This window comes from Cololabis saira, chromosome 5 (genome assembly GCF_033807715.1).
Source record: "Cololabis saira isolate AMF1-May2022 chromosome 5, fColSai1.1, whole genome shotgun sequence".
NCBI classification, from domain to species: domain Eukaryota; kingdom Metazoa; phylum Chordata; class Actinopteri; order Beloniformes; family Belonidae; genus Cololabis; species Cololabis saira.
In genome coordinates this window covers 11,058,684-11,083,419 of record NC_084591.1, presented here as the reverse complement: position 1 = coordinate 11,083,419, position 24,736 = coordinate 11,058,684, and the positions used below count along the sequence as shown (strand labels likewise).

General features: G+C 40.4%; 1 protein-coding gene across 2 annotated transcripts in view; it reads left to right on the top strand.

Annotated features, from left to right (window-relative positions):
• Nucleotides 1-12,791, top strand: part of si:dkey-106n21.1 (solute carrier family 23 member 2) — a 124,487-nt gene extending 111,696 nt beyond the window's left edge. For both annotated transcript variants that reach the window (XM_061720913.1, XM_061720914.1), the window contains 3 exons: nt 6,443-6,551; nt 10,973-11,068; nt 11,166-12,791. In XM_061720913.1, the coding sequence (XP_061576897.1) occupies nt 6,443-6,551; nt 10,973-11,068; nt 11,166-11,341 (381 nt within the window). In that variant the 3' untranslated portion in view covers nt 11,342-12,791. The remainder of the gene's footprint in view (nt 1-6,442; nt 6,552-10,972; nt 11,069-11,165) is intronic.
• The last annotated feature ends 11,945 nt before the right edge of the window (nt 12,792-24,736 follow it).

Genomic DNA, 24,736 nt, shown 5'->3' with positions numbered 1-24,736 from the left:
CTAAAATTTCATTATAGCCCAAATTAATTTAATTTCTATACAATAAAACAAAAGATATCTATATATACATATATAACACATACACACACACACACATATACATATATATATATATAGTATATATATATATATACATATATACATACACACACATATACATATATATATATATATATATATATATATATATATATATATATATATATATATATATATATATATATATATACATACATGCACATATATACACATATACACATACACACATACACACATACACACACAAATATTATATGAATATCAATAATAACACATCTTCACACCTATATACACTGATATAAATATACCCATCTATACACTAATATATCAGTCTCAACAATATACAAAAAAACAAAACAAAACAAAACAAACAAATAACTCATAACGGCAGAGCCCCGCCCCAAAAGTTAAACTGGTTAAGTTAAACTGGTTGATGGTTGGACATTCAGTCATTTAATAATTAGGGCCCGAGCACCTTCAGTGCGAAGGCCCTATTGTATCTGTAGGAATTTTTCTTTCTTTTTTCTTTCTTTTTTCTTTTTTCTTCTGACGAAAGGAGGGCCTTTTTGCCCCCCTAAACGTGCCCAAAAAGTCACCAAATTTTGCATGCAAGTCAGGCCTGGCGAAAAATTTGATATTTAATGGTTTACATTAATGGGCGTGGCAAAATGGCTCAACAGCGCCCCCTGGAAAACTTTGTGCCTCAAGCCCCACAATACGGTTTGACGTACATGCACAAAAATCGCTACACACCTGTATCAGTACACAACTTAAAGAAAAGTCTCTTGGCGACATGGCCGAAACCGAACAGGAAGTCAGCCATTTTGAATTAATCGTGTCACTTTGGCGCAATTTATGCCATTCCTTCGGCAGTTAATACGGCCCGAACCGTAACGTGCAACCAGGTGTGTTATACATCAAAACGTGCGTCTCCATCCTGCGACTATGCGCATTACTTTTCTCTTTCAAAAGCGTTACCCTGGCGACGCTAGACGCCAAAAAGCGCGCCCACCCGTCATCTGGTTGGTTCAGACAGAAAAAACTTTGCGCCTCAAGCCCCATAATACGGTTTGACGTACATGAACGAAAATCGGTACACACCTGTATCATGTCTTTACTTAAAGAAAAGTCTCCTGGCGCCATGGCCGAAACCGAACAGGAAGTCGGCCATTTTGAACATTCTGAATTAATCGCGTAATTTTGGAGCAATATGAGCCATTCCTTCGGCAGTTAATACGGCCCGAACCGTAACGTGCACCCAGGTGTGTTATACATCAAAATGTGCGTCTCCATCCTGCGACTACGCGCATTACTTTTCTCTTTCAAAAGTGTTACCGTGGCGACGCTAGACGCCAACAAGCGCACCCCCCCTTCATCTGATTGGTCTATATTTGATAGTTCCCCAAAAGTCACCAAATTTTGCATGCAAGGCAGGCCTGGCGATAAATTTGATATTTCATGGTTTGTATTAATGGGCGTGGAAAAATGGCTCAACAGCGCCCCCCGGAAAACTTTGTGCCTCAAGCCCCACAATACGGTTTGACGTACATGCACGAAAATCGGTACACACCTGTATCATGTCGCAACTTAAAGAAAAGTCTCTTGGCGCCATGGCCAAAACCGAACAGGAAGTCGGCCATTTTGAATTAATTGTGTAATTTTGGTGCAATTTATGCCATTCTTTCGGCAATTAATACGGCCCGAACCGTAACGTGCACCCAGGTGTATTATACATCAAAATGTGCGTCTTCATCTTGCGACTACGCGCATTACTTTTCTCTTTCAAAAGTGTTACTGTGGCGACGCTAGACGCCAAAAAGCGTGCCCCCCTTCATCTGATTGGTCCATATTTGATAGTTCTCCAAAAGTCACCAAATTTTGCACGCAAGCCAGGCCTGGCGATAAATTTGATATTTCATGGTTTGCATTAATGGGCGTGGCCTAACGGCTCAACAGCGCCCCCTAGAATAATTTTCTCTGCCATAACTTTTGAAAGGTTTGACATAAAGAGTCGTGGGTGGTGTCATGGGACTCGGTATTGAGTCCTTGACCATAATTGGTGAAAATTAGCCCCCCCCCCCTCTTCGGATTGGTTGTCCCGATTTTCTGCTATAACCTTTAAATGGTTTGACATAGAGAGTCGTGGGTGGTATCATCAGATTCTGTATGGAGTCCTTGACCTTCATTGGCCTGAATTAGCCCCGCCCCTTCTTCTAATTGGTTGTCCCGATTTTCTGCTATAACTTTTGAATGGTTTGACATAGAGAGTCGTGGGTGGTGTCATCAGATTCTGTATGGAGTCCTTGACCTTCATTGGCCTGAATTAGCCCCGCCCCTTCTTCTGATTGGTTGTCCCTTTTTTCTGCTATATCTTTTGAATGGTTTGACATAGGAAGTCGTGGGTGGTGTCATTTCTGATATGCTTATGGGGGGCGGTGGCCGTGAGTGCGAGGGCCCGTTCATCGCTGCTTGCAGCTTTAATTATATATAATTTCCCTGTGATTGGGGGTACCAAGAAAGGTTTCTGGTACTGCCACCCAGAGAGGGGCTGCCCCGTACACTGAGATACGGCTACTGTGTATTCAGTTGCTATTTCATGAAGATAAATTGTCCCGGTTGGAAGAATTCAGTGATTTTTGCGTTAGACAGCCCGCCTACTTACCGTGTTGCACAGTGTGGGTCTTTCTCACTTCCCGGTAGACACGCTACCAAGACATCTGGCAGAACATTTGTTGAAACTGGAAATTGTTGCTGTGCTCAAATATCCAATAATAACTGATTATAAATTATGTTGGATTTATTTGCCTAAGAATGGAACTGGTTGGCGCTTGTGTTAAAGAACTCATGCTGCTCTTTTAATGAATGGTTAAAAAAAAACAAAAAAAAAAACAGCAGGGAATCCAAGCTTCAAACTAACCCCAGAGCTCAGATATTTTTCCTATTCTCTTGCACAACACTAAATTCACTGACTCATTAGTGTAAAGTCCCACCCCGGCAAGGTATTTTTCCTCATAAGAGTTTCTTTGATCAGTTTATGTAAAACGTTTTAAACATTGTGTTGTTTTTCCCACATTTTTTAACGACTAACGTGATTGCATCAAACAATCAAGGCTCAGTCTGCTCAGTCTGCGGTGGAGGAAGATACAATTTAGTTTTCTATATATGCAGCAGTTATATGTATTTTCTACTCTTGCTCACCATTCAAAACCTGTTCACACTAAGTCACATTCACACATTCATACAGCACTCTCTTAAACTATAGCGGTATATAGATTATTTTTATGAGTCTAGGTTGGTGATGACTCAGAAATTCTTTTTTTGGTCATCTAAAAGGAAGGACTATCATGCTGCTTTCCTCTTAACATGAAAATAATTTTGGGATCACAAAGCAGGAAAAAAAGGTTACGTGGAGCTGGCAAGAATCAGGAAGAGATGCGTCAATGATGGAAAAATGAAGAAAAAAAACAAAAACAAAAATCTTCTTTTAATGAAAAGCGGAGATTATCTGTCAATGGTCACTCCCGGGACAGACTGATGTATGATGAGACAAGCCAGACAGTGTTGTGTTTGGTGTGTTGCCAGTACACTTCAGAATCCAATAAAATAAACACATCTTTTCTTTGGAACAAAAACACCCAAAATTGGAAACAAAGACCATGAATCATCCAAATGCAAGTCAGGGGAAAGTCAGTGCCCGAGGAAATGACATCCACGAATGTCATTTGAGATTACAAATAGGAATACAAGCTTGTTTTTTTTTTAATTTATTTATTTATTTATTTATTTTTATAAAAATCCAACATCTTATTTGACTGAGCAATTATACTGTAAGTGGATGTTGGAGCACTTATTACATTAATTCCAATTCAATTTAAATTCCATAATACTTTATTAAACCCTAAAGGGAAATTGATTAATTAAAAATGAATACATTATTTGAATTATTTGCACATGCAGCTACTTTATGCTGGGAGAAGTGGCTTTTTAAAAAATGAATAAATAATTAAATTAAAAAAAAGAAACTGTGACCAATGGATTTTATAAATCACAGTGGGAGGTGGGCAAAAAGTTGATTTCCAACCCCGGTGTGTGCAGTAACATCACACGGATAAATGCATGGGAGGCAGTGTGGTATTCAATATCTTGCCCAAGGGCACTTTGACACGTTGGCCAGAATTCAAACCACCATCTTTGCAGTAGGCAGATGACTGCCCGACCTCCTGAGCCACAAGCACACCAGAGTACTCAGCTTCACCATGGGGTTGGGACATAAATACACCAATAGAGGGTATGCATTGACGTCACTTTCCCACTGGACCACGCCCCCTTACTCGCACTGAGTGGCAAAACATCAGCAAAAATGGCTGCAACTAGTAAGAGAAACTGTGGAGAAGACGGGATAACAGCTGATTATCGGCTTAAATTAAAGGCAGTTGGACTTGACAGTGACCCGTACAGTTACCCGAAGAACCAGTGGTCCATGGACATTAATATTTTACCACGAATCGAGTTTCCTGATATTTATATGTACTTAATTTCTACGCTGGGGAAATACACGAAGCAAAGCTTGAAGGCATACAAAAGTCTTTACACTTGGTCCTACTTCAAGGCAGGATTTGTTGTAGAAATTAAAGTGATGAGGACACCGAACTTTATGATTTGACCATTTAACGTTAGCTACCCAAAAATCCAACATTACCTGATACAAAATGGGAACCACAAATCTACGTTTCGGTGCCTGGAATCCAGTTGTTTCTGCGAATTGCAGTGATCCATTTGTCTCTCTTAAGCTTATTTTTCGGCAGTCTGTAAAACAATAACTCCGATTTCTTGCTAAATCTATGAGTACAGTCGATCTCACAACAGCTCTTTCCCATTTTCAATGTTTTCCAGTTGCTCAAACTGAAAGTCTACGCTGCCACTCAGTGGGTGTAACCCGCTGTGAAGTCGCACCTGTGACGTCATGCGCATTCCCTCTATACAGACAAAGTGGAACCAGTTTTGATCTAACTTAGTCAATGTTTGTGTGAAGTACTTACGAGTACTTGTAGTAGATAACAGTTTAGACCTCCTGTTTCAATGGTTGCATTGTGGTTTGTTACATGGTATCACTTTTGGATTAGGAAAAAAAACGGATTACAAAACCAATCTCCTTCATTTTTATCGTAAGACCTGCCATAACAGGATATTTATCCATCCATCCACCCATTATGTAATGCAGCGTGAGAGGGGCCTGCTCAAGTGTATACTAGCTCTCAGCGGGGCTAAAGGCAGGGCCACACTCTGGACAGATCACCGGTCTATGATCACTCACACCTACCAATCAACCAAGCACACATTGACTCCAGACAAAAGATGGAATTGAAATCAGGAAGCTAGCTGTGAGGCAATGGTGCGAACCATCAAGCCACCGTGCTGCCTCACAGCTGACATCATGGAGCTCACAGGGCCATGGGAGAACTCGGTCAAAGAGGCCTACGGATGTAAGAAGCTGTGCCATGAAGACGTAGCAGCGGAATCAAAGCAATGCAGCTGAAACACCAAAGTGAAATGAGATACGGAGGATTTATGGAGTTCAAACACTATGGCTAGGCATCAGCTAGTTACAACAATCTGAAATACACTTGAAAGATGTAGCAGGTGGATCTAGTTAAGTTAAAAAGAGCCATTCTTGGTACCCAGTGTACTGTGTTGGAAGGTCTAAACATCGAATGATGCTGGGTTACTCTAATGAAAGCATTGGCCATGGTTTAGTAAGCGCCAAAGCTGCCACCCAGGATGAAACAACAAAGATCCATAAATACATCCGGAAGAATGTTGAACATCTGAGTCGATGACTCAGGTAGCAGAAATCCAGTGAAGAGGAGGAACCATCGTGGTAGGACAGGTTGATGCAGGGCTTTTATCTTGGATTGCAGATGTGGCTGATATTGAGAAGTCATACCATTGGATGGGAAAGGCTGGTCTAATGACCCCGGCCTCAGGCTGTACAAACATGCCCCAGGGAGTATCAAGGGCATCGCACCAAGTCAGATGCAGGTCAGATAAGGAATACATGAGAACACAACAACCAAGTAGCTGGAATAGCGTGCACGAACATCTATGGTGAGGTTGCACGTCCCAAATCAAGATAGGAGATACCTCCAAGAGGGGTTGACAGTGTTAACACATCATGATTAAAAAAATGTGAATCCCACACTAGAGAAGAATTTGGGTCATCTTTTGATCAGCAGATTATTGCTAATCACATTTTAGAAAAGTAAAAAAAGAAGAAGAGAGAGACATAAATGCTAAGCAGTATTTTGTTGAGAAGAACAACAAAATAATGTCTTCCATCTGAGAGTCAATAAACTCATTTAATCAATTTGTGTCATGTTCTCTCTCTCCTCCCTTCTCTCTACAGTACGTGGATCTGAACTCTTCCCGAAACCTCCTCATCCTCGGCTTTTCTACCTTCAGCGGTCTCGTGTTACCGTCCTGGTTTCACTCCAATCCCGGGATCATTGACACAGGTTGTTGCAACACTGGCACTCACTCGTAAAGCGTTAAACATTGAGAATTAATTCTGAACAGTTAATAGAAGATGAATAACTAACCTTGACTCACACAACACTGATTTGACTGTTTCCTCCCCTGGTTTCTTATCATTAGTGACTTCACTGCATGACGTCAGCAGACATGGCATTACACACCTGCTTTCTACGCATTTTTATTGCCACACAAACTGAATTCAAGGGCTGTAAAACAGAAATCCGTGTTTGCCATAAAACCGTCCCTGACATTTGCTCTCGATAAATTGGCTCCTGGGCACTGTCGCCTTTGCTTTTGATTCATCAAAGATATAATTTGCACACGGTGCCAAAGAATTGCTCATGCCCATGAGGTTGACATGATGCCCAGACAGCGAGTGTCAGTCTGCGCGCTCCTACTGCGCTTCCACTTACAGATTAAACTCGGAAAGACAGCAGTGGTGGTTTTGCCAGCCTAAGCTCTTAAAGCCAAGGTGTTTCCAAATCCTAGAAGCCCAGATGGTAAACACTGCACCTTTAGTATTCAGCCCAGGTTGTTTTCTGTTTCGTTTTGTTTTTTTAAGGTAGTAAGAGCAGCCTTTACAATTATCTTATCTGGTTGATCTTGTCTAAATATGTGTTGTTTTCCTCTTGTTTTCCTAGAAAATCCTCCACTTTGGTCCTACTGGGTGTAATTATCTCATTAGCCCCTGGGGGGCACTATTGAGACTTTTTACACACACAGAAACATCCCAGAGGCTGTGAACATGGTTTAGAGATGGTCAAAGAAAGTTGTTGATGTTTAAAAAAACACTTTAAATAACAAAAAATAATAATTTTGTGATATCTTAATCATTATCATTAAGTAATGTTACAAAAAAATAGTTTTTCATAATGGAAAATGAACTTTTCTTTTCAAACTGCTCTGCTTTATGTCTTGAATATCTGTGATCTAGTAAAACTATGAACACCATGATGTAAGAAGTAAAAAAAAAAATAAACACACCGTAAGGGGTCGGGGGGGACAATTACAGTCTCGAGCTTACAGGTCGAAATTCTAACCAGTTTAATCCAGGTTAAGTCCTGGTTTTGTGGTACAGTACCTCTGAGTTGTTTGTGTGTACCAGTTTGTACAGTTAGCTGTGGGTGTGGAAGAGGAATTTGTTGTTGCTTGTTTGGGCAAGGACAGCAGAAACAGGAAAAAAATGAAAGGTTATCCAAACACAACAGAGGGATCCTTCCTTTCCAGTCATGGAGCTTGTCCTTTGCTTTACATGAACCATGCCTTTCTTTGTGTGTGTTCAAACATCAGGTAGAACACTGATCCTGGATGTTAGGCAAGTACGATGAGTCTGGGGTCGATCACGGCCTCCCAGCCAGCCAGTTTTCTTTCTTTTAGTGTTAAATTGAATTGGCCGTGTGGAGTCTTTGTGACTGCCTCCTGTGAAGTCACTATCAAAAGAGCAATCCTTGAGATTAAACAGCTCTTCCCTGCAGACATTAGACCTTGATCCCATGAGTCATGTGATGCTAGTGTCTCCCAGGAAAGTGCTAATCCAGAGTTCAGCACTGGGCATGAGGGCTTGTCTGGTTCTCTCAGGTCTAGGCTGCTTACCTCCCAATCCTCTTGGCTAGCCCCCATGCCAGTTGCTGTAATCTGGCCGGATAAGATAAAGCACTCTTGCCCCACAGTTTTTTCTCCAGCCTCAACACTCCAGCCAGTATGTCCACACAACAGTAGGCCTGTCAGTGCTCTCTGTAAACAGTCTGCGCTCACCCAGACGCTCCAGGACATACGGGCGTTGGGACTCGCAGTCAACACAGTCGGTGCCTTGAACTTTTGACTGCTGCATCTTTGAGCCGGAGATGTGTGTGTGTGTCTTTGTGTTGGGACGGGTTACTTGAACAAGAGTGTGTTTAGAGGAAAACTACGTCAGCGCTGTTTGCAGTTCTTGATTTAATTCGATACACCTTCATTAGACAGTTTATTGCCTGAGGGGCATTATGAAAGCAGGGCATCGGACATGCAGGCATTCACAAATTCAATGGCCCTCTGTATTCATCCATGTGCTGGTGGTCACACATGTCACATGAAAGGCCAACTCTGACTCAGGAAATTAGTGTCTCAGTGGTCTGGTGATCACAATGCGTGCTCCTCAGCCACCAAGTCCCCTCCATGAGTGTACAGATCTGACAGACCTGCACATGATAGCAGCATTTCAGCTTCACCCGTCCTCCTTTTAGATGTTTCCCTGTTTCCACTTACCTGATTCTAATTATCGCTTCTCATCAGCTTGTGTTCAAGGTCTGCACGACTCTGTGAATGACCAGAGGTGTCAAGTAATGAAGTACAAATACTTCGTTAACTTACTTAAGTAGAAATTTTGGTTATCTATACTTCACTGGAGTAATTATTTTTCAGACGATTTTTTACTTTTACTCCTTACATTTTCACGCAATTATCTGTACTATTTACTCCTTACATTTTAAAAACAGCCTCGTTACTCTATTTCATTTCGGCCTTTAAATAAAAACTATCCAGTTAAATTGCTCCATCCGGATAGAGTGAATTTGGTTGTGGTTGTTTCAGATGTTCTTGTCCAGTTTTGTTCTTACATCCGTTCCCTCAGATTCCTGCAACTAAACTTGGATGTACATTCCAATAAAGGTTAGGATAAATGATAACATGCCTCTGAAGTTTGACTTTTTGCACCATTACAATACTTATAGGCGTCATATCTTCTGCTCTCTGAAACACATGTTAATGCTAATAAGTACACATGTATGGTTCTTTAATATATTTGCATTATACTAAGATGCATTCATTTTCAATGGCTTTTGTCCTTAATGGCTTTTTTTCCCCTTACATTACTTTTACTTTTATACTTTAAGTAGTTTTGAAACCAGTACTTTTATACTTTTACTTAAGTAAAAACTTGAGTTGATGCTTCAACTTCTACAGGAGTATTTTTAAACTCTAGTATCTATACTTCTACCTGAGTAATGAATGTGAATACTTTTGACACCTCTGTGAATGACACAGCCATGTCTGTCAGGGTGCGTTAAGGCATGGAAACATCTAAAACCTGCAGGACACAGGCCCTTGGGGACCGACTTTGGACACCCCTGTCCTAAAACAACATCCATTTAAAAAATTACAAATACTAACAATCTACGATGTGAATAAGTATAAAACAGGAATCCTGATGTATAAAGTCATATGCTCTCCGTTAACTTTACCCAGACATATTCATAATTATTTTGACTTTAATTCTTATTATCATTCATACTCCACAAGAAGAAGGAATGATTTTCATATCCCCTTCTGTAGGACCGCAGTTGCTAAATTTTTATTTATGTATCAAGGTGTTGTGCTGTGGAACAGTTTAAAACATCTAAGTGAAACATATTCAACATTATCTGCATTCAAAAGAAAGCTAAAAAAATGTTTATAGATTTTTAATATATCTGTGTTTTTCATTCACCATTATTCAAATATATTTCTAAGCTATTTAATTGTATTCTGAAGTATCGTATAACTCTGAGCTATCAGTTATACTGTATAGGCCTATGTATTGTGCTTACTGTATATGGTTTTGTGAATTATTGAATTTTTTCTTGTTTTTAGGAGGGGGGAGTCGCTTATAAGCCCTTCAGGTTTTTTATTACCTCTCCTGCACATCTTTTCTTAACTTTTTCCTCTGTGTAATGTTCCTTTTTACAATTGCAAACAATAAAACAAAATGTACCAGGTTTCAGAATTTTATCTCATTTAGTTCATAACATGCACAAGTTGGAACATTTCTTCCTGACAAAATGTCATGAAACTCTGGGGGACATTTCTTTTCAAACCCTTGATTTACTCTATAATTAAGCACCCTCACTGACCTTATCGCCGCATTAAAAAGAGAGCTAAAAGTTCTGAAAACTGTGTGTTTCCAGGTTTAAGTCTGTTTTGAACCAGGTAAAGGTTAATGTGGGGCCTTTTAGAGTAAAACGAGTTCAGTAAAACAGCAGTTTTATTGTGAAACAAGCCAAAACACGACAAATACAATTGTGAGTCGCGGCAGCAAGAGTGGCGATGTCTCGTGTAGGCCAACCACGAACGGGCGATGAAACGATGTGCGATGTACATGTCTCAAAGGGCTGAACACACAGAACTCGTAGCCAATAAAGCTCAGGTACGAGATCAATCAGACTGACATATCAGAGCCGGTTTAGGAGTGGGTTGGCTGCTCTCCCATTTCAGGTGATTTACAGTTCGGTCCCACTTGCTCCTTTCTTAAGGGCCTTTGTATTTCTCATGGTTTTGGATGGTTCACCTTACATCCCACCTCTGGAGTTAGGGTTTTATAGTTTTTTCCGTCCTCACCAGCTGCGCGAAGGATAGTAAATGACTGTCTTATTCTCTTCTCTGTTTGAAGGAGTAAAGGAACTGGACCAAGTGATCGTGGTACTCTTCACCACTCATATGTTCATTGGTGGATTCTTTGGGTTCATCCTGGATAACACCATCCCAGGTATGAAAACAAGTTCATGTAATAAAACAGGAAGTTATCAAAGAAGCCATTCCATTATGGTGGGTTAAAAGATTTTTGTTTGTTTTTCCTTTTTGAGGCACTGACAAAGAGAGAGGCATCCACGAGTATCAGGCCAAGGCGCAAGGGGAAGGCACAAAGACATGTGACCTGTCATGCTACGACATCCCTTTCTGCAATGGTCTTTTGAAAAGGTTTAAATGTTTCCAGTACCTGCCCTTTCTCCCTTCTTACAAGACCGGAGTGCCCAAGTAGAGGCACGGCAGCTTCCTGAGCAACAGCGGTGCTACGTCGTAGACAAACACAAACCTGCAGAAAGCAGGATGAGAATTAGCTGATTTTATTAAAAAACGAAGCCTAAACCATTTAATCACCACAACCACATTCAGATGCTGCCGTCATGCCATTAAAGCTGTAACTTTTCCAAAAGAAGTGGGACCCGTGTGTAAATTATAAATAGATACAGGATGCAATACGTTTCATGAACAAGTCTCATGAACCCATACTTTTGTCAGAAATAAACATTACAAAAGGAAATGTACCAACTTGATAACAATAATTAAAAAAAGAACACAATGATTTTGACTTTGATGGCGTCAATACACATAAAAAATGCTGAGACAAGGATTCAAGTGTCAACAGTCCTGTGTTGGCTTAGTTTTTTCATTTTGTCAAGCGCTACCAGTTTTCAGATCAGGCAACACTCCAAAAAAAACCCTTGATTGGTCTCCCCGGCCCCCAGATGAGCTGATGGAGTTGTGACGTAAACATCCTCTCACGTTAGTGTTCATCGATCCAGCTTAACGTCTCGGTTATATATTTTTATCACGTCGATGACCCGTTAACGTCATTAGCAGTCGACCCTTTAACCTTTTGCTGCCCACGTCTCGACTGTGTGAAGACGTGTTGGCGCCATCAAACTACAAACAAGCTTTTCTTTTTTAATATACATGTTAAAAAGTCTAACTTTTAATATTTGATACGGTTTCTATTTTTATTTTTGTTGTAAATAAAACATTTCTTGTAAATATGTTATTTTATTGTGAAGAGAATATGGTTTTTAATCATTTTGTAAATTATTGGACTCTGGAGTAAAATGTTTGCCCAGAATTCAGTTTTTATTTACATTTTACACCGAATCTCAACTTTTTTTTTTTTTTTTTTAGAACTGGGGTTTTGAATGCCGTCGTACTAGATTAACCACCATCATATGATTCATCATCTGTTACAAATTACAGCTGGAGAGTAGTGATAGTCATAAAATAAGTTTTTAAAATGTTATTTGTGAACAAAATGTTTTGTTTTTTTATCCTTACTCTTCGTATTAACTATGTTTCTGTTTGTACTTTGTGTGATCTGCATTTGATTAACGTCGAAGTAAAAACACGCTTTGTATTTGAGTCACTTTGTGCCGTGAACTGTTCCGAGGTTATGAGTGTAACTGTCAATAATCTGCAGGATCAATACTACCTCATCAAGAACAGTAACACAGAATGGGATGAGCAGGCGCTTTGATTAAACCAACAATGTCTTAAAGAGAATATTTTCACCAACGGTGACTGCTAACGCTGTAACATGTGGATAATGTTTTATTTTGCCTTCTGTCATCATTGTATAGACATTTTCAAAAATGCTTTTACTTCAAAAAAATGACTGTGTAATTGTACTAATTTTTATACCGTACTTAAAATAGGTCAGAAACTGTGACAGGCTGTTGTTTAAATAAATTCTGAACTTATTTAAGACTTTTTCTTCCAACCCGATGAATCTATTGAGGAGATAACTTCTAAGAAACAATAAGAAAAAGTAATTCCAAACCAGATGTTATTACTGAACGTCATTGAGAGAATAAGGGCCTTTTTTACCCCCTGAAAAGATGGGCAGCTGGGGGATGGTGAGGAGATATTCACTGAATGAAAAGTATTCTGGGATAGATATAACGTAGCATAAAAATGACTAGTAAATGATTATCTCAGAACTTTTTAATAAACGAGCGGTTCCTGGTAATCTGAGCTCGTTTATGTTCCTTAAAGTTAATACATAACTTTTGTAAGTTCTAGCTCAGTGTTTCTCCCTATCGGTACACAAATCAAGTTAGGTTAGATTAGAGTTATACACTTTGAATTTAGCGTGTTGATGCAGGAGCGGCCCTCGAGGGCCACTTTTGGACCTCCCTGCTCCGTGAGCTTCGTTGATGGTGGTGAAGCTCATGAAGCCACGAGGAGATGTGTAGATGTCACCAGGGACAACCAAGGAGCTCCCGTCCTGGCCTCCATCTGCTGCGCCAAACAAATGCAGTTCCTCCCATAACGTCCCCAAAAATGAGTCGAAGCATGTCTTTTTTTTTCCTTTGTTTATTCAGTTATGTATTTATTTAGAGTGACAGCTGGACTGCAGTATTTAGCTTCCTAGCACTTCTGGTGAGCCTGACAGAGCCTTAGCATCCTGACATTAAAGGTAACATGGCTTTGTGTGTCCGCTGTAAGAACAGACCACCCAGTCCAGCTCTGAGTTGGCCTGGACGTGTCTAATTCATGGAGCATCCATCCATCCATCCATCCGTCTGTCCGTCCGTCCGTCCGTCCGTCCGTCCACCCATCCATAATTCCATCCATCCACCCACCCATCGATCCGCCCTTCCATCCAACAATGCATAAATCCACCCATGCATCCATCCATTTATTCACCCTTCCATCCATCCATCCATCCATCCATCCATCCATCTATCCTTTTACCCTTCCATCCATCTATCCGCCCTTCCATCCAACAATGCATCCGTCCGTCCGTCCGTCCGTCCGTCCGTCCACCCATCCATACTTCCATCCATCCACCCACCCATCGATCCGCCCTTCCATCCAACAATGCATAAATCCACCCATGCATCCATCCATTTATTCACCCTTCCATCGATCCATCCATTCACCCTTCCATCCTTCCATCCATACATCAAACTATCCATCCATCCATCCATCCATCCATCCATCCATCCATCCATCCATCCATCCATCCATCCATCCATCCATCCATCCATCCATCCATCCATCATAATAACAACAACAAGGGTTCAGCCTATAGATACCATTATTTCAGTTTGAGAGCATAATGTTTCTTGTTTGTTTGCTTTCTTTCTCTGAGATCAGAAACAAAAAAAAGAAGAGATTTGTGTATCTGGATCCTTTTCAGAGGTTAAAGCGTCTCCATTAGGGTCTCAACATTTGTCAGTTAAGTTCTGGTAGTTTTCCATTTGAAAACAAGCTCCTGAGGATTCCTTCCCGGATGAATACGATATGTACTAACATTGGTTCACCAACCGTACGCTGCCCTGCACACCGGTCAGCCCCATGCATAGACATCTCTGCATAACGTGCTCTTCTGTTTTACACGCAGGGTAATGGCTGAGGAGAAGGTTAATTGGGTTAACGTAAATGCTAAGATTAGGCCTCAAGTGGTAGTAGTTAAGGTGAGGTTTAGGTGGTGGAGCTAACAGACCTTCTTAATAGGGGTGTGGTATATACAAGAGCAAGTCTGCAGGTCTGAACATTTCTTTACCTTAGAAACAGACTTTGAGGCACACATGTAAGTGCTGTTTTGTCTCCCTCTTATCTTGATATTGAAAAGCCTTAAAACATCTTCCTGTCGTTAGATTGAGATCTGTCGTGCATCCTAAAGGGAAGATTAGCTGATCCACATTGTCTCAACCGTTTTGAATGAATTATAAGTCTGTGAGTGATTTTAATCCCACGAGGTATTTGCAATCCTGTCTGTCTGAACATGTCTTGTTTGTTTTAGAGCAAAAAAAGGGAACATCAGCGCCCACGTCCCTGTAGATTAAATTTCTATCAATGCATGTATAGCACTTCCACAATAAAAAATACAAGGGTTCGAAGTGATCATCCAAAACCCACTGGATGGCATCAAAGTGGCTACCTCTACTGTATCTTTTACATTAATTAAGTCAATTGGAAGTCAGAAGATAATGGATAATCAATCATGAAGCCATTAAAAGAATCAGTTTGGAAATTGTTTATGGAAACTGTTAGTGAAGACATGAGTAGCTTGTCATGAATCATTTCCCTGCCTTTATTTTACAGTGATGGCTAGAAAAAAGTAGCCTGTCCAGCGACCCTGATTCATTTCCTGTTCAATACAAAGAATCAGTTTGTTTCCTCTCGGTTTTTGCAGCAGTACCATCCGGCGCAGAAGAAGCTGTCTCTGGGTGACACTGGATAGATGTGCATCCGATCAAAGCAACAAAACGCAGCCACACAAGTATCAAAGCAATCAAACTGTTTGCATAGCACTTTAATTAAAACTTATGTCACACATTGTGCACATATACATGTTATACACACATCCAAACTCATACCAATCATTTGAATAAGTATAAAACCCTAGTAGAAATGGAGAAAATGGCATCATTAGTCTAATAGGAAACTATGAAGCAAAATTTTAAAAGATAGGTATTTAGTTTCTTTTCAAAAGCACCCACATGGAACAAAGAAAACGATACACTGGTGAAGAGCTGTTGGTTTTGCAGAATAAGCATGATGATCAAAGGTGTTCAAAGGTGATTTTGAAACCCTTTTGGTTGTTATGATTAGTGTCTCTTGAACACTATGTCCTATGTCCTGTATGAGGCATCATATAAAGGCAAGGCAAGGCACGTTTGTTTGTATAGCACATTTCAGCAACAAGACAATTTAAAGTGTTTTACGTAATGAAAACATGAAAAGTAAAGAGGAAAAAAAGACGAGTTAGAATGCAGAGGCATAATAAAGAAAAGTTAGACTTGCGCTAGATTTACAATTTATTACTGAACTTAAACATTGTTTAAATCTAAATTCAGAAGAGTTTAAATAATTCAGTCAAAGGCAGCTGTGAACAAATGAGTTTTAACCTTGAAGCGGAATGCTGCTTCTCCATGTTTGCTTCTGATTCTAGGCACACGGAGCAGACCTGAACCAGAAGACCTGAGAGGTCTGGATGGTTGACATGGCAGCAACAAGTCTCTTATGTACGTTGGTTCTAAACCATTCAGTGATTTATAAACTAGTAGAAGTATTGTAAAGGGTAGGGAGGAAGTGTAAACAACTCAGAACTGGAGTAATGTGGTCCACTTTCTTGATTCTAGTGAGAACCCGGGCAACAGAAGCTGAAGCTGAAGCTGTCTGATGGAGTTTTTAGACCTGTGAAGACACTGTTGCAGTAATCAAGTAGACTAAAGACAAAAGCATGGATGAGCTTTTCACTCTTAAATACTCTTTTTTTTTTATCCAAAGTCAAACATATTGTTATTGTTCAATTGAACAAAATTATGGCACATCCCACGCATTGATTTCTTCTATGCATCTACTCAACGTTTGTATGGGCTCATTGTCATCAGCTGAAATTTTAATGTAAAATTGTGCGTCACCTGTGTAGTTATGACAACTTATCTTTTTTTTATTATCTGGGCAAGCCGACGCATGTAGATGTTAAAGAGGAGGGTGTGGCAGGGTGGAGAGGTGGATGGGACACGCGCACCTGTGTCCCATCAACCTGAGTGGCTGCCGCGCCTCCACCCTGCCTGCCTTATAAGGCAGAGCTGGACAGCAGAAGAGGTTCCGGAGGAGCTGCTGGCATGCTGATGTGTGATGCGGTGCTTGGGCACGTGTGGCGGGTGATTTGCGTTAAATAAAAAAGGGTCTGCACGAAACTCCGTGTCTCTCCATCCTTCGGTCGGCCCCGGTAGCACTCGCCCAGCTACAGAGGGGTCTTAGGATAGACCCTTGGGGAACTCCAGATGTAATTTTTGTTGATTCCAATGTAAAGTTATCTATTGACACAAAGTAGTCCCTGTATTTTACGTAAGACTCAAACCACTCAAGTGCTGCGCCAGGAAGTCCGGCCCAATTCTCTAGTTGCTGTAGCAATATACCATGATGAACGGTGTCAAATGTTGCGCTGAGGTCCAATAATACCAGCACCGTGGTTCTTCAACAGTCTGTATTTATGTAGATGTCATTGAAGACCTTGACAAGGTCAGTCTCAATGCTGTGGTGAGCACGGAAACCTGACTGGAAGATGTAAAAGCGGTTGGTCAGAGTTAAGAAGGTATTTAACTGTTGAAACAGATTTTTCAATAACCTCACTGATGAACGGAAGATTGGAGATGGGTCTGTAATTTTGCCTTAGGAACTTGTCCAGATTGTTCTTTTTCAGCAGTGGTTTGATGACTGCTGGCTTCAGGGTCTTCAGGGTCTTCGAAGTCTTCAATGTCTGGGGGAAAACACCTGGCAAGAATTAACTATCTGAATCAGATCAGATGCCATGACGGGTAAAATTGTCTTGAAGAAAGCCGTGGGTAAAATATCGAGACAGCAGGAGGATTGGTTTAGCTGATACTTAATATTCTCCAGGTTTTTGTGGTTGATTGGGTAAAATTGTGTCATTTTGTCCAAATTGGTTTTGATTGGAGACGGCGCTGTTCCTGGATTTTATATTGATGCACTGACTGGTTTTCTAATCTTCTGGATTTGCTCAGTAAAGAAGTTGGTAAATTGATTACAGGCCCTCGTAGATTGGAGTTCAGACGCTACGGACACAAGAGGGTTTGTTCACCGGTTCACAGCAGAAAACAAGACACAACTGCTAATGATGTTTTTATTGATGATTTCAGAAAAAAGGAGGACTCCCTTGCATTCTTCAGTTGTAAATCATACCTGTGAAGTCTCTCTTCATAGATATCACAGCAGGCCTGGGGTCCAGTCTTTCGTCATCTCCATTCGGATTTCCGACACTCCCTTTTTTACCGCATTGTTTAACACTGGCAGGGACAACATCAGCAGCCAGACTGTTATGACAACAGTGCGGACCATCTGAGCTATCGTAGAGGATCTCTTTGAAAAGATGAGGAGGGATGGCGTATAGAGGAGAGCCTTATGCCATAATCTGTCTGATCACCTCGTCTAAGAATGACAGACACACAGGCTCAAACTTTTCAAGAACGGCTTAGTGAACTGAAGCGAGATTTAAACCTTTGGTCAGTATTATTGCCTCTCATCTTAGGTGTGTTAAGGAAGGGGTTTTGAATTATGTATGATTTAAGTTTGAAAATTGAAAACAAAATGCTAGAAAAAAAAAAGAACTGCTGAGCCAAGGAGGGAGGTTGAAGGGTCAGGAGAAGGAGGAGGAGTAATGACAGCCTTTATGTTTGTAGCCTTGTCACGAAAAAATGCCAGAAAAATGCGGAACATTTTAGACAAAGCTTCTGAGGTCGTTGCCAGGCAGAAGAGAATTAAGGAGAGTCTATTGTTTTAGACAGCACTCGTGGATTATGCCAGTTAGAGACAATAATATTAGACAGATGTTCTCCTTCGCCTCTGTAGGAGTGTCCTGAGTTGCCGGCAGTTCTTTAAGATGCGGAAGGAGACCTTGAGTTCGTCCTTCTTCCATCTCTGTTCGTCCTTCTTCCATCTCCGTTCACCCTTCCTACATGCCCTCTGAGCTGCCCGGGTTTGATTTGATTTGATTTGATTTGTTTATTTGCACAACATAAAAAAACGGTACAAAAGTTGAAATGAACATAAAAGCATGAAAATATGTGCAGGTGAGAAAGGAAGCCCTAAATGGGCTTATTCAAAGTTCTCACCAAGAAAATACATTGTATTGAAATAATAGCAAGAACAAAAAACAAAAAAAACAAAAAACAAAAAAACAGCGTTCCAAAAAGATGGATATAAACAGACAATTTCTCGGTTGAGTGAGTGCGTGTGCTTGCATGTGAGCATGCACATGTGTGTTTGTGTGTGTGTGTGTGTGTGTGTGTGTGTGTGTGTGTGTGTGTGTGTGTGTGTGTGTGTGCGTGTGTATGTGCACGTGCAGAAGTGAGTCCACATTAAGTGGAAGCACTTCTAGACGCTTGATCAATAAGGCTGGTCTTCAATCTCTGTTTAAAACTACTAATAGACAGTGAAGATTTTGCGATAAGTATATGAGAATTCCAGAGTGAGGCACCTCTGTCTTTGATGGAGAACTGAGTGCTATTGGTACGACTGAATGAAGAATGGAGATCCTCAAATTGTCTGGTATTATAGTTATGAATTTGTGAATTGGTCTTAAAAAAATCTTTGAAAGTACTTGGAAGCATATTTGCAAGATAAGTGCATTTGTAAATGAAAGCACATGATTGGAGTATGTTAATATCATAGATGGATAATAAATTAAATTTTTTAAACAAAGGGGCAGATGGGGCCAAATAGGAGGCAGAAGTAGCTATTCTTACAAACTTCTTTTGAGTAATGAGTAATTTGTGTAAATTTGATGAATATGTTCATACTCTGAACCAGTTAAAAAAAAAATCTTCATCTCCACAGCGTACTGCTACAAACTAAGAAAACACCCTGGTATCGATAAATAAAGGCCAAATGTCCGATCGTTGCTTCACAACATCGAAGTCTCCTGTTGGATGCTCGTCAGCAGTCATCAACATTTCCTCTAACAGACACTGTCTCTTTAGTGAAAGAGTGATTTCATCTGAGTTTGTCAAGTCTTTTCTGATTTCGGTTTCCTTCATGTTTTGGTTCTGTTTGTTTCTCTTTGGTTTATGTATCTACTGTATGTGTTTACTTTGGAAAGTTCCTCTTTTATTTTAAAGAGTCTGCGCGTCTGTTTCTGTGTCTGTGGCTGCTTGTCTTCCCTTGGTTGATCGCCTTAAGTGTTCCCACCTGATCCTCGTTAGGCCTTATATGTGTTTAAGGTCTGGTTCCTCCTCTGTCTGGTGCAGGTTTGTTGTTGCAGTCGGGTTATTGTAGTGTTGTATGTTAGGTTGTGTTTGGATTATTGCCATGAGTTTTTCTTCATAACCTGTTATGCATACTTCTGACTGGAGGTTTGTTTTTGCATCCTCGTCCTGTCTTGTTTGATTTTGTTTTTGATCCATGATTGGATGTTTTGCTTTTTTTCTTTGGATCTGTTTAGTTTGAATAAAGACTTTGCTTGGAATTCCTGCCGTCTCCGCTCCTTGTATTTGAGCCCTCTCGTCCTGCAGAGATATCTTGCCCTGATTAGCTTGTGTTCTCAGAAAGAAATGCAGCTGCTCCCAACATCATCATGGTCATCCTCTCACAAGTGATCAAAGGTGAAAAATCCTTGAGCGTCACTGATTTTAGGCCAACTTTTCTATAGGTTTCATGAGTAAAAGAAGCAAAGCAATTGAGAGGAATTGTCTGTTTTGTAAGATGAAATGTAATTAAATCCCAACCCCATGTAATTGGTCTGGTACGTTCTGTACCAGTGAAACTGGGTCTAAATGGGAGAGATACCAGACCCCACAGGAGAACTACAGTGTGTCACAATTTGGGGATGTAGGACCCATTATTTAAGCTAAAAGCGCTGTGTACCCAGGAATCCAAAAGAGCCCAAACTTGACAAAACCAGAAACAAATTAGAAACAAACAATTGACTATAATTGTGGTGCAAATGGTAGAAACAAAACAGAAAGCATGGCAAGAAACAGTACAAAAGAAAACAGTACAGCACTCATGGCAGATGAACAAGGGGAAGAATTACGACACAAGGACCCAGACTTTCAAAACAAAAAAGGAACAAGGAAACCCCAAAACCATGACAGAGTGAAGTGAATGGGCATGGCTTGCCTTGTCCAGGGTCACTGAACTTATCAAAACCCTTAAATTAAGACCCAAAATGACATGAAGTATCATACAGGGAAGTGAATGCAACACATACTAGGATAATGACAAGCGCCTGCTCATATTTCCAATGAGGAAACTCTTGAAAAAAAAGGAACCAGAAGAACAAACGTGCTGCTTAAAATCTTTATTGGCTCATCTTGTCTCTAACAGTTTGCAGGGATATCAGCTATAGTACTACATGTACAGTACACTTATAATATACTTGCAACAACTGTTACCTTAAGTCTGACATATGTTCCCAGCAGCTTCAGCGGCACTGCAAGTCAAACCGGGGCAACGAACTCCGAGCAGCATATGTAAAAGCATGTGGCCGGGATAAGGGTCAAAGCAGTAAACGAGCCATTTGTGCAGGTAAAAATTGAGGATGGTCGTCTAGCAACTCCTTTGCCACAGATCTAGGAGGATTACCGAATCTTAATCAGGATTGAGTTGTATGGACATATGTGAGTGTTCATTAAGTGAAGAGGAGCCTTTGGACACAATGTTCTGACCGCGGGGAATTAGACAAAGTCTGTCAGGCCGTCAACTGCCCCGGATTCATCATCTTTGAACATATGTGGTCAAACACGTCTGAGGCGCAAAGTTTTTGATTTCTGGATGGAAAAGTAAAAGGAAGCAAATACTAAACTCAGCCTGTCAGCACAGATCAAATCAGTAATCCACTTAGAAAATCAGATTCTGCTGCTTCATTCAAGGTAATCTGCTCAAACGATGACAAAAACAAATGTTGACATTCATAGATTAACCCTTTTACCCTTTCTTTCATTTGGCCATTTGACTTTGTCCGTTTGTTTGGATTACCCAAAGTCTCCCTAATTCAAATCTCTGTGCACACAGACTGAGGGACGGTAAACTGGAATGAAATGTTTAATGTCAATGTATCATCATCAGGTATAATAAACAAATCAGGGTGTTTAAAAGACACGCATCTCCAAATTCAACCGGGACCAGCAGATCAGGGATGAGAGCAAAAGATGGATCAGGTTAGTTTCTTCTTGGTTAAGCTACTTTATACAGCTTTACTCCAAGGTAAAGTGCAATGAACTAATCCATGGAGCCTAAAGGGCTGGAGCTCTTTTATTTGTTTTATATGGGTCACAAAGGAAAGTCTTTCAAGTTGATCAGAACAAAAAGGTTATCAAGTTTATGTTGTTCAAACATTAAGCTTAGACAAGGGTCAAAGGATCAAAGGCCTACATTTCCCATACTGCCACTTTGAAATACTTGTTTGTCTCCCACCAAAGCAAAGGCAGCTCAAACATTTCTCATAAAAATGCGCAGTTGTTGTTATATTGCTGCCTCTTTGTTTTTCTGCATGTCTAAGTTCATGTAAAGTTATGCATTAGGGGAATACAACCTCAGATGAAAATACAAATTTTTCATTGCGCCATTTGACAAAAAAATGAACAAACCGAGCCACGTCCTCTTATTCCTGGAGTCTTGCAAATTGGCAAGACTCTAGGAATGAGATCAATCAGGAAACACTTGAGCCAAATCTATAGTTTTCAAGATGAGATTCTCCTTGTAATTGTCAGTCTTGGCTATGGCTACATCCAATTTAACACAAGTGACAGGTTGTTTGATTTTTAATAAAAGGTACATCCCAGTCCTGCAACAGGAGAACAGCATCATAAATACCTGCCAGGGCCAGGGCACTCTTGACTCACTGGAATTTGTCAAAATGGACATCAAAATCTGTAATTGCACAAATAAAATACAAAGAAATCTCAAGACCCTGTGGAGAAAAATGTGTTGTCCAGTGTCACAAGTCAGGGGTCCTCCAACAGGGTTACAATCTAAAAAACAACTAAAAAACAGACAAGAATGACTAAGAACCAAACATTGGAGTATTCTGAAGTGTTGTATGAGTAAATGCGGTTGAACATCTGTGGAAAATGAGAGGAAGTCCTTCAAACCTGGGACAGCTGGAGACGTTTGTTCATGAGGACTGAACCAAAATACCTGTCTACAGGTGCACAAGTCTCATGGTAAAATATTTGGATGAGGGTAACAACTAATTTGTTAAGGCCGGTTTCATTAGTTAATGCTTCTTTCTGTGAATAAGACCTTTATTCTTCTCACAGTGGAGAAAATTCCATGTTATATTAGCAAAGATATTGTGGATATTACTTTCTTTACTTCATCTTTACTCTCTTTAATGGATTTCATCTGTAAAAAAAAAAGGCCTTAATGACTATACGTAAATTATACTTCCACTTCTTAACATCCACAGTACAGGATGTAATTGTGAAAAGATATAGGCCAGCGTCACTTGTTACAGACTATGCGGGAAGTCAAAGTTCAAGTTCAAGTTAACTTTATTAATACCCGTAGATTTGTTTTACAGTAGATGGAAGGCATCTCACACACAATATTTACCGTCATTAATTTGACACAGGACAAAAACAATGAAAACAACAGGTTTCCAACATCACAAGACAAACATGGCAGGTACTCACAATGCTCACTAACCGGATAAAAGTAGATGTTGCCCACAGGGCAAAGAACAATGAATGAATAAAGAAAGTAAAAACCAAGGTCAGGCTTTCTAATAAATAGAAATAAATAAGTTAAAAGCAGAATAGACCTCAGTAATAAATAAAAATCGTTAAGATTTGCCGCTGCAACTGTTTAGCGTACAGCGACTCCAGGCCCAGCTGTGTTTCCCCAATCAGCCGACCTGACCATTTAATAATTTGGTTGAGTGAGCTCCTTTCTTTTAGTGGCAGGTTTCCGAACCATGATGCAAATGAAAAAGCTAAAACAGATTCAATAAAAGCATGATAAAAAAGTGTCATCATGGTCCTATCTATGTGGAAACGGGACAACTTCCTCAGACAGAACAGCCGCTGGTGTCCCTTCCTGCTCACAGCTTTGCAGTTTACTTTAAATTTTAAGGTAGAGTCAATGATTGTCCCCAGATATTTATAGGACTGGCTGTTCAATGACTTGTCCCTTAATCATAACTGGTTCAGGTGTTGTGGCATTCTTTCTAAAATCAATTGCCATGTCTTTGGTCTTTGTCAGATTGAGCTGTAGGTATGAGTCCTCACACCACTTGACTTGAAGTTTTCAACCAGTGTTCTGGAGACCGGTGATGGTCTTCATACTGGACCAGGCTGAACCAAGGCTGTTAGAAGCCATTTTGTTCTCCAGTTTGGCTTTATAGCTCTGTTTTGTACGGTGGCTGACAAGGGCCAAAACGCACTGCAACGGCCTAATGCATCTCAGTTAAGGAAAACGGCTTCAAGTACAGAAACGATTCAAATTCACAAACTCAAAACGAGGTACAAAAAGAGGAACGTGTTGCAAATGAAAAAACGTGCTGCAAAAAACAAAGACAAATGCAGCATCATCAAACGCGCCGCAAATAGAGAAACGATCCAAAGCACAAAACAATATAAAACAAGAAACCATCTTCAAAAAAAAAACGCTTCTTAACTGGTCACTACAACCGGAAGTGCTCCAAACCTGCAGGGGGCGCTCTCAGCGTTTTTTCATTTGCACCACGTTCCTCTTTTTGTATGGTTTGCATTAATGGGCGTGGCCTAATGGCTCAACAGCGCCCCCTAGAAAACCTTTCTCTGCCATAACTTTGAATGGTTTGACATAAAGAATCGTGGGTGGTGTCATCAGACTCGGTATTGAGTCCTTGACCTTCATTGTCCTGAATTAGCCCCGCCCCTTCTTCTGATTGGCTGTCCCTACTTTCTGTTATAACTTTTGAATGGTTTGACATAGAGAGTTATGGGTGGTGTCATCGAACTCGGTTTTTAGTACTTGACCTTCATTGGCCTGAATTAGCCCCGCCCCTTCTTCTGATTGGTTTTCCCTACTTTCTGTTATAACTTTTGAATGGTTTGGCATAGAGAGATGTGGGTGGTGTCATTGAACTCGGTTTTTAGTACTTGACCTTCATTGGTGCAAAATTAGCCCCGCCCCTTCTTCTGATTGGTCG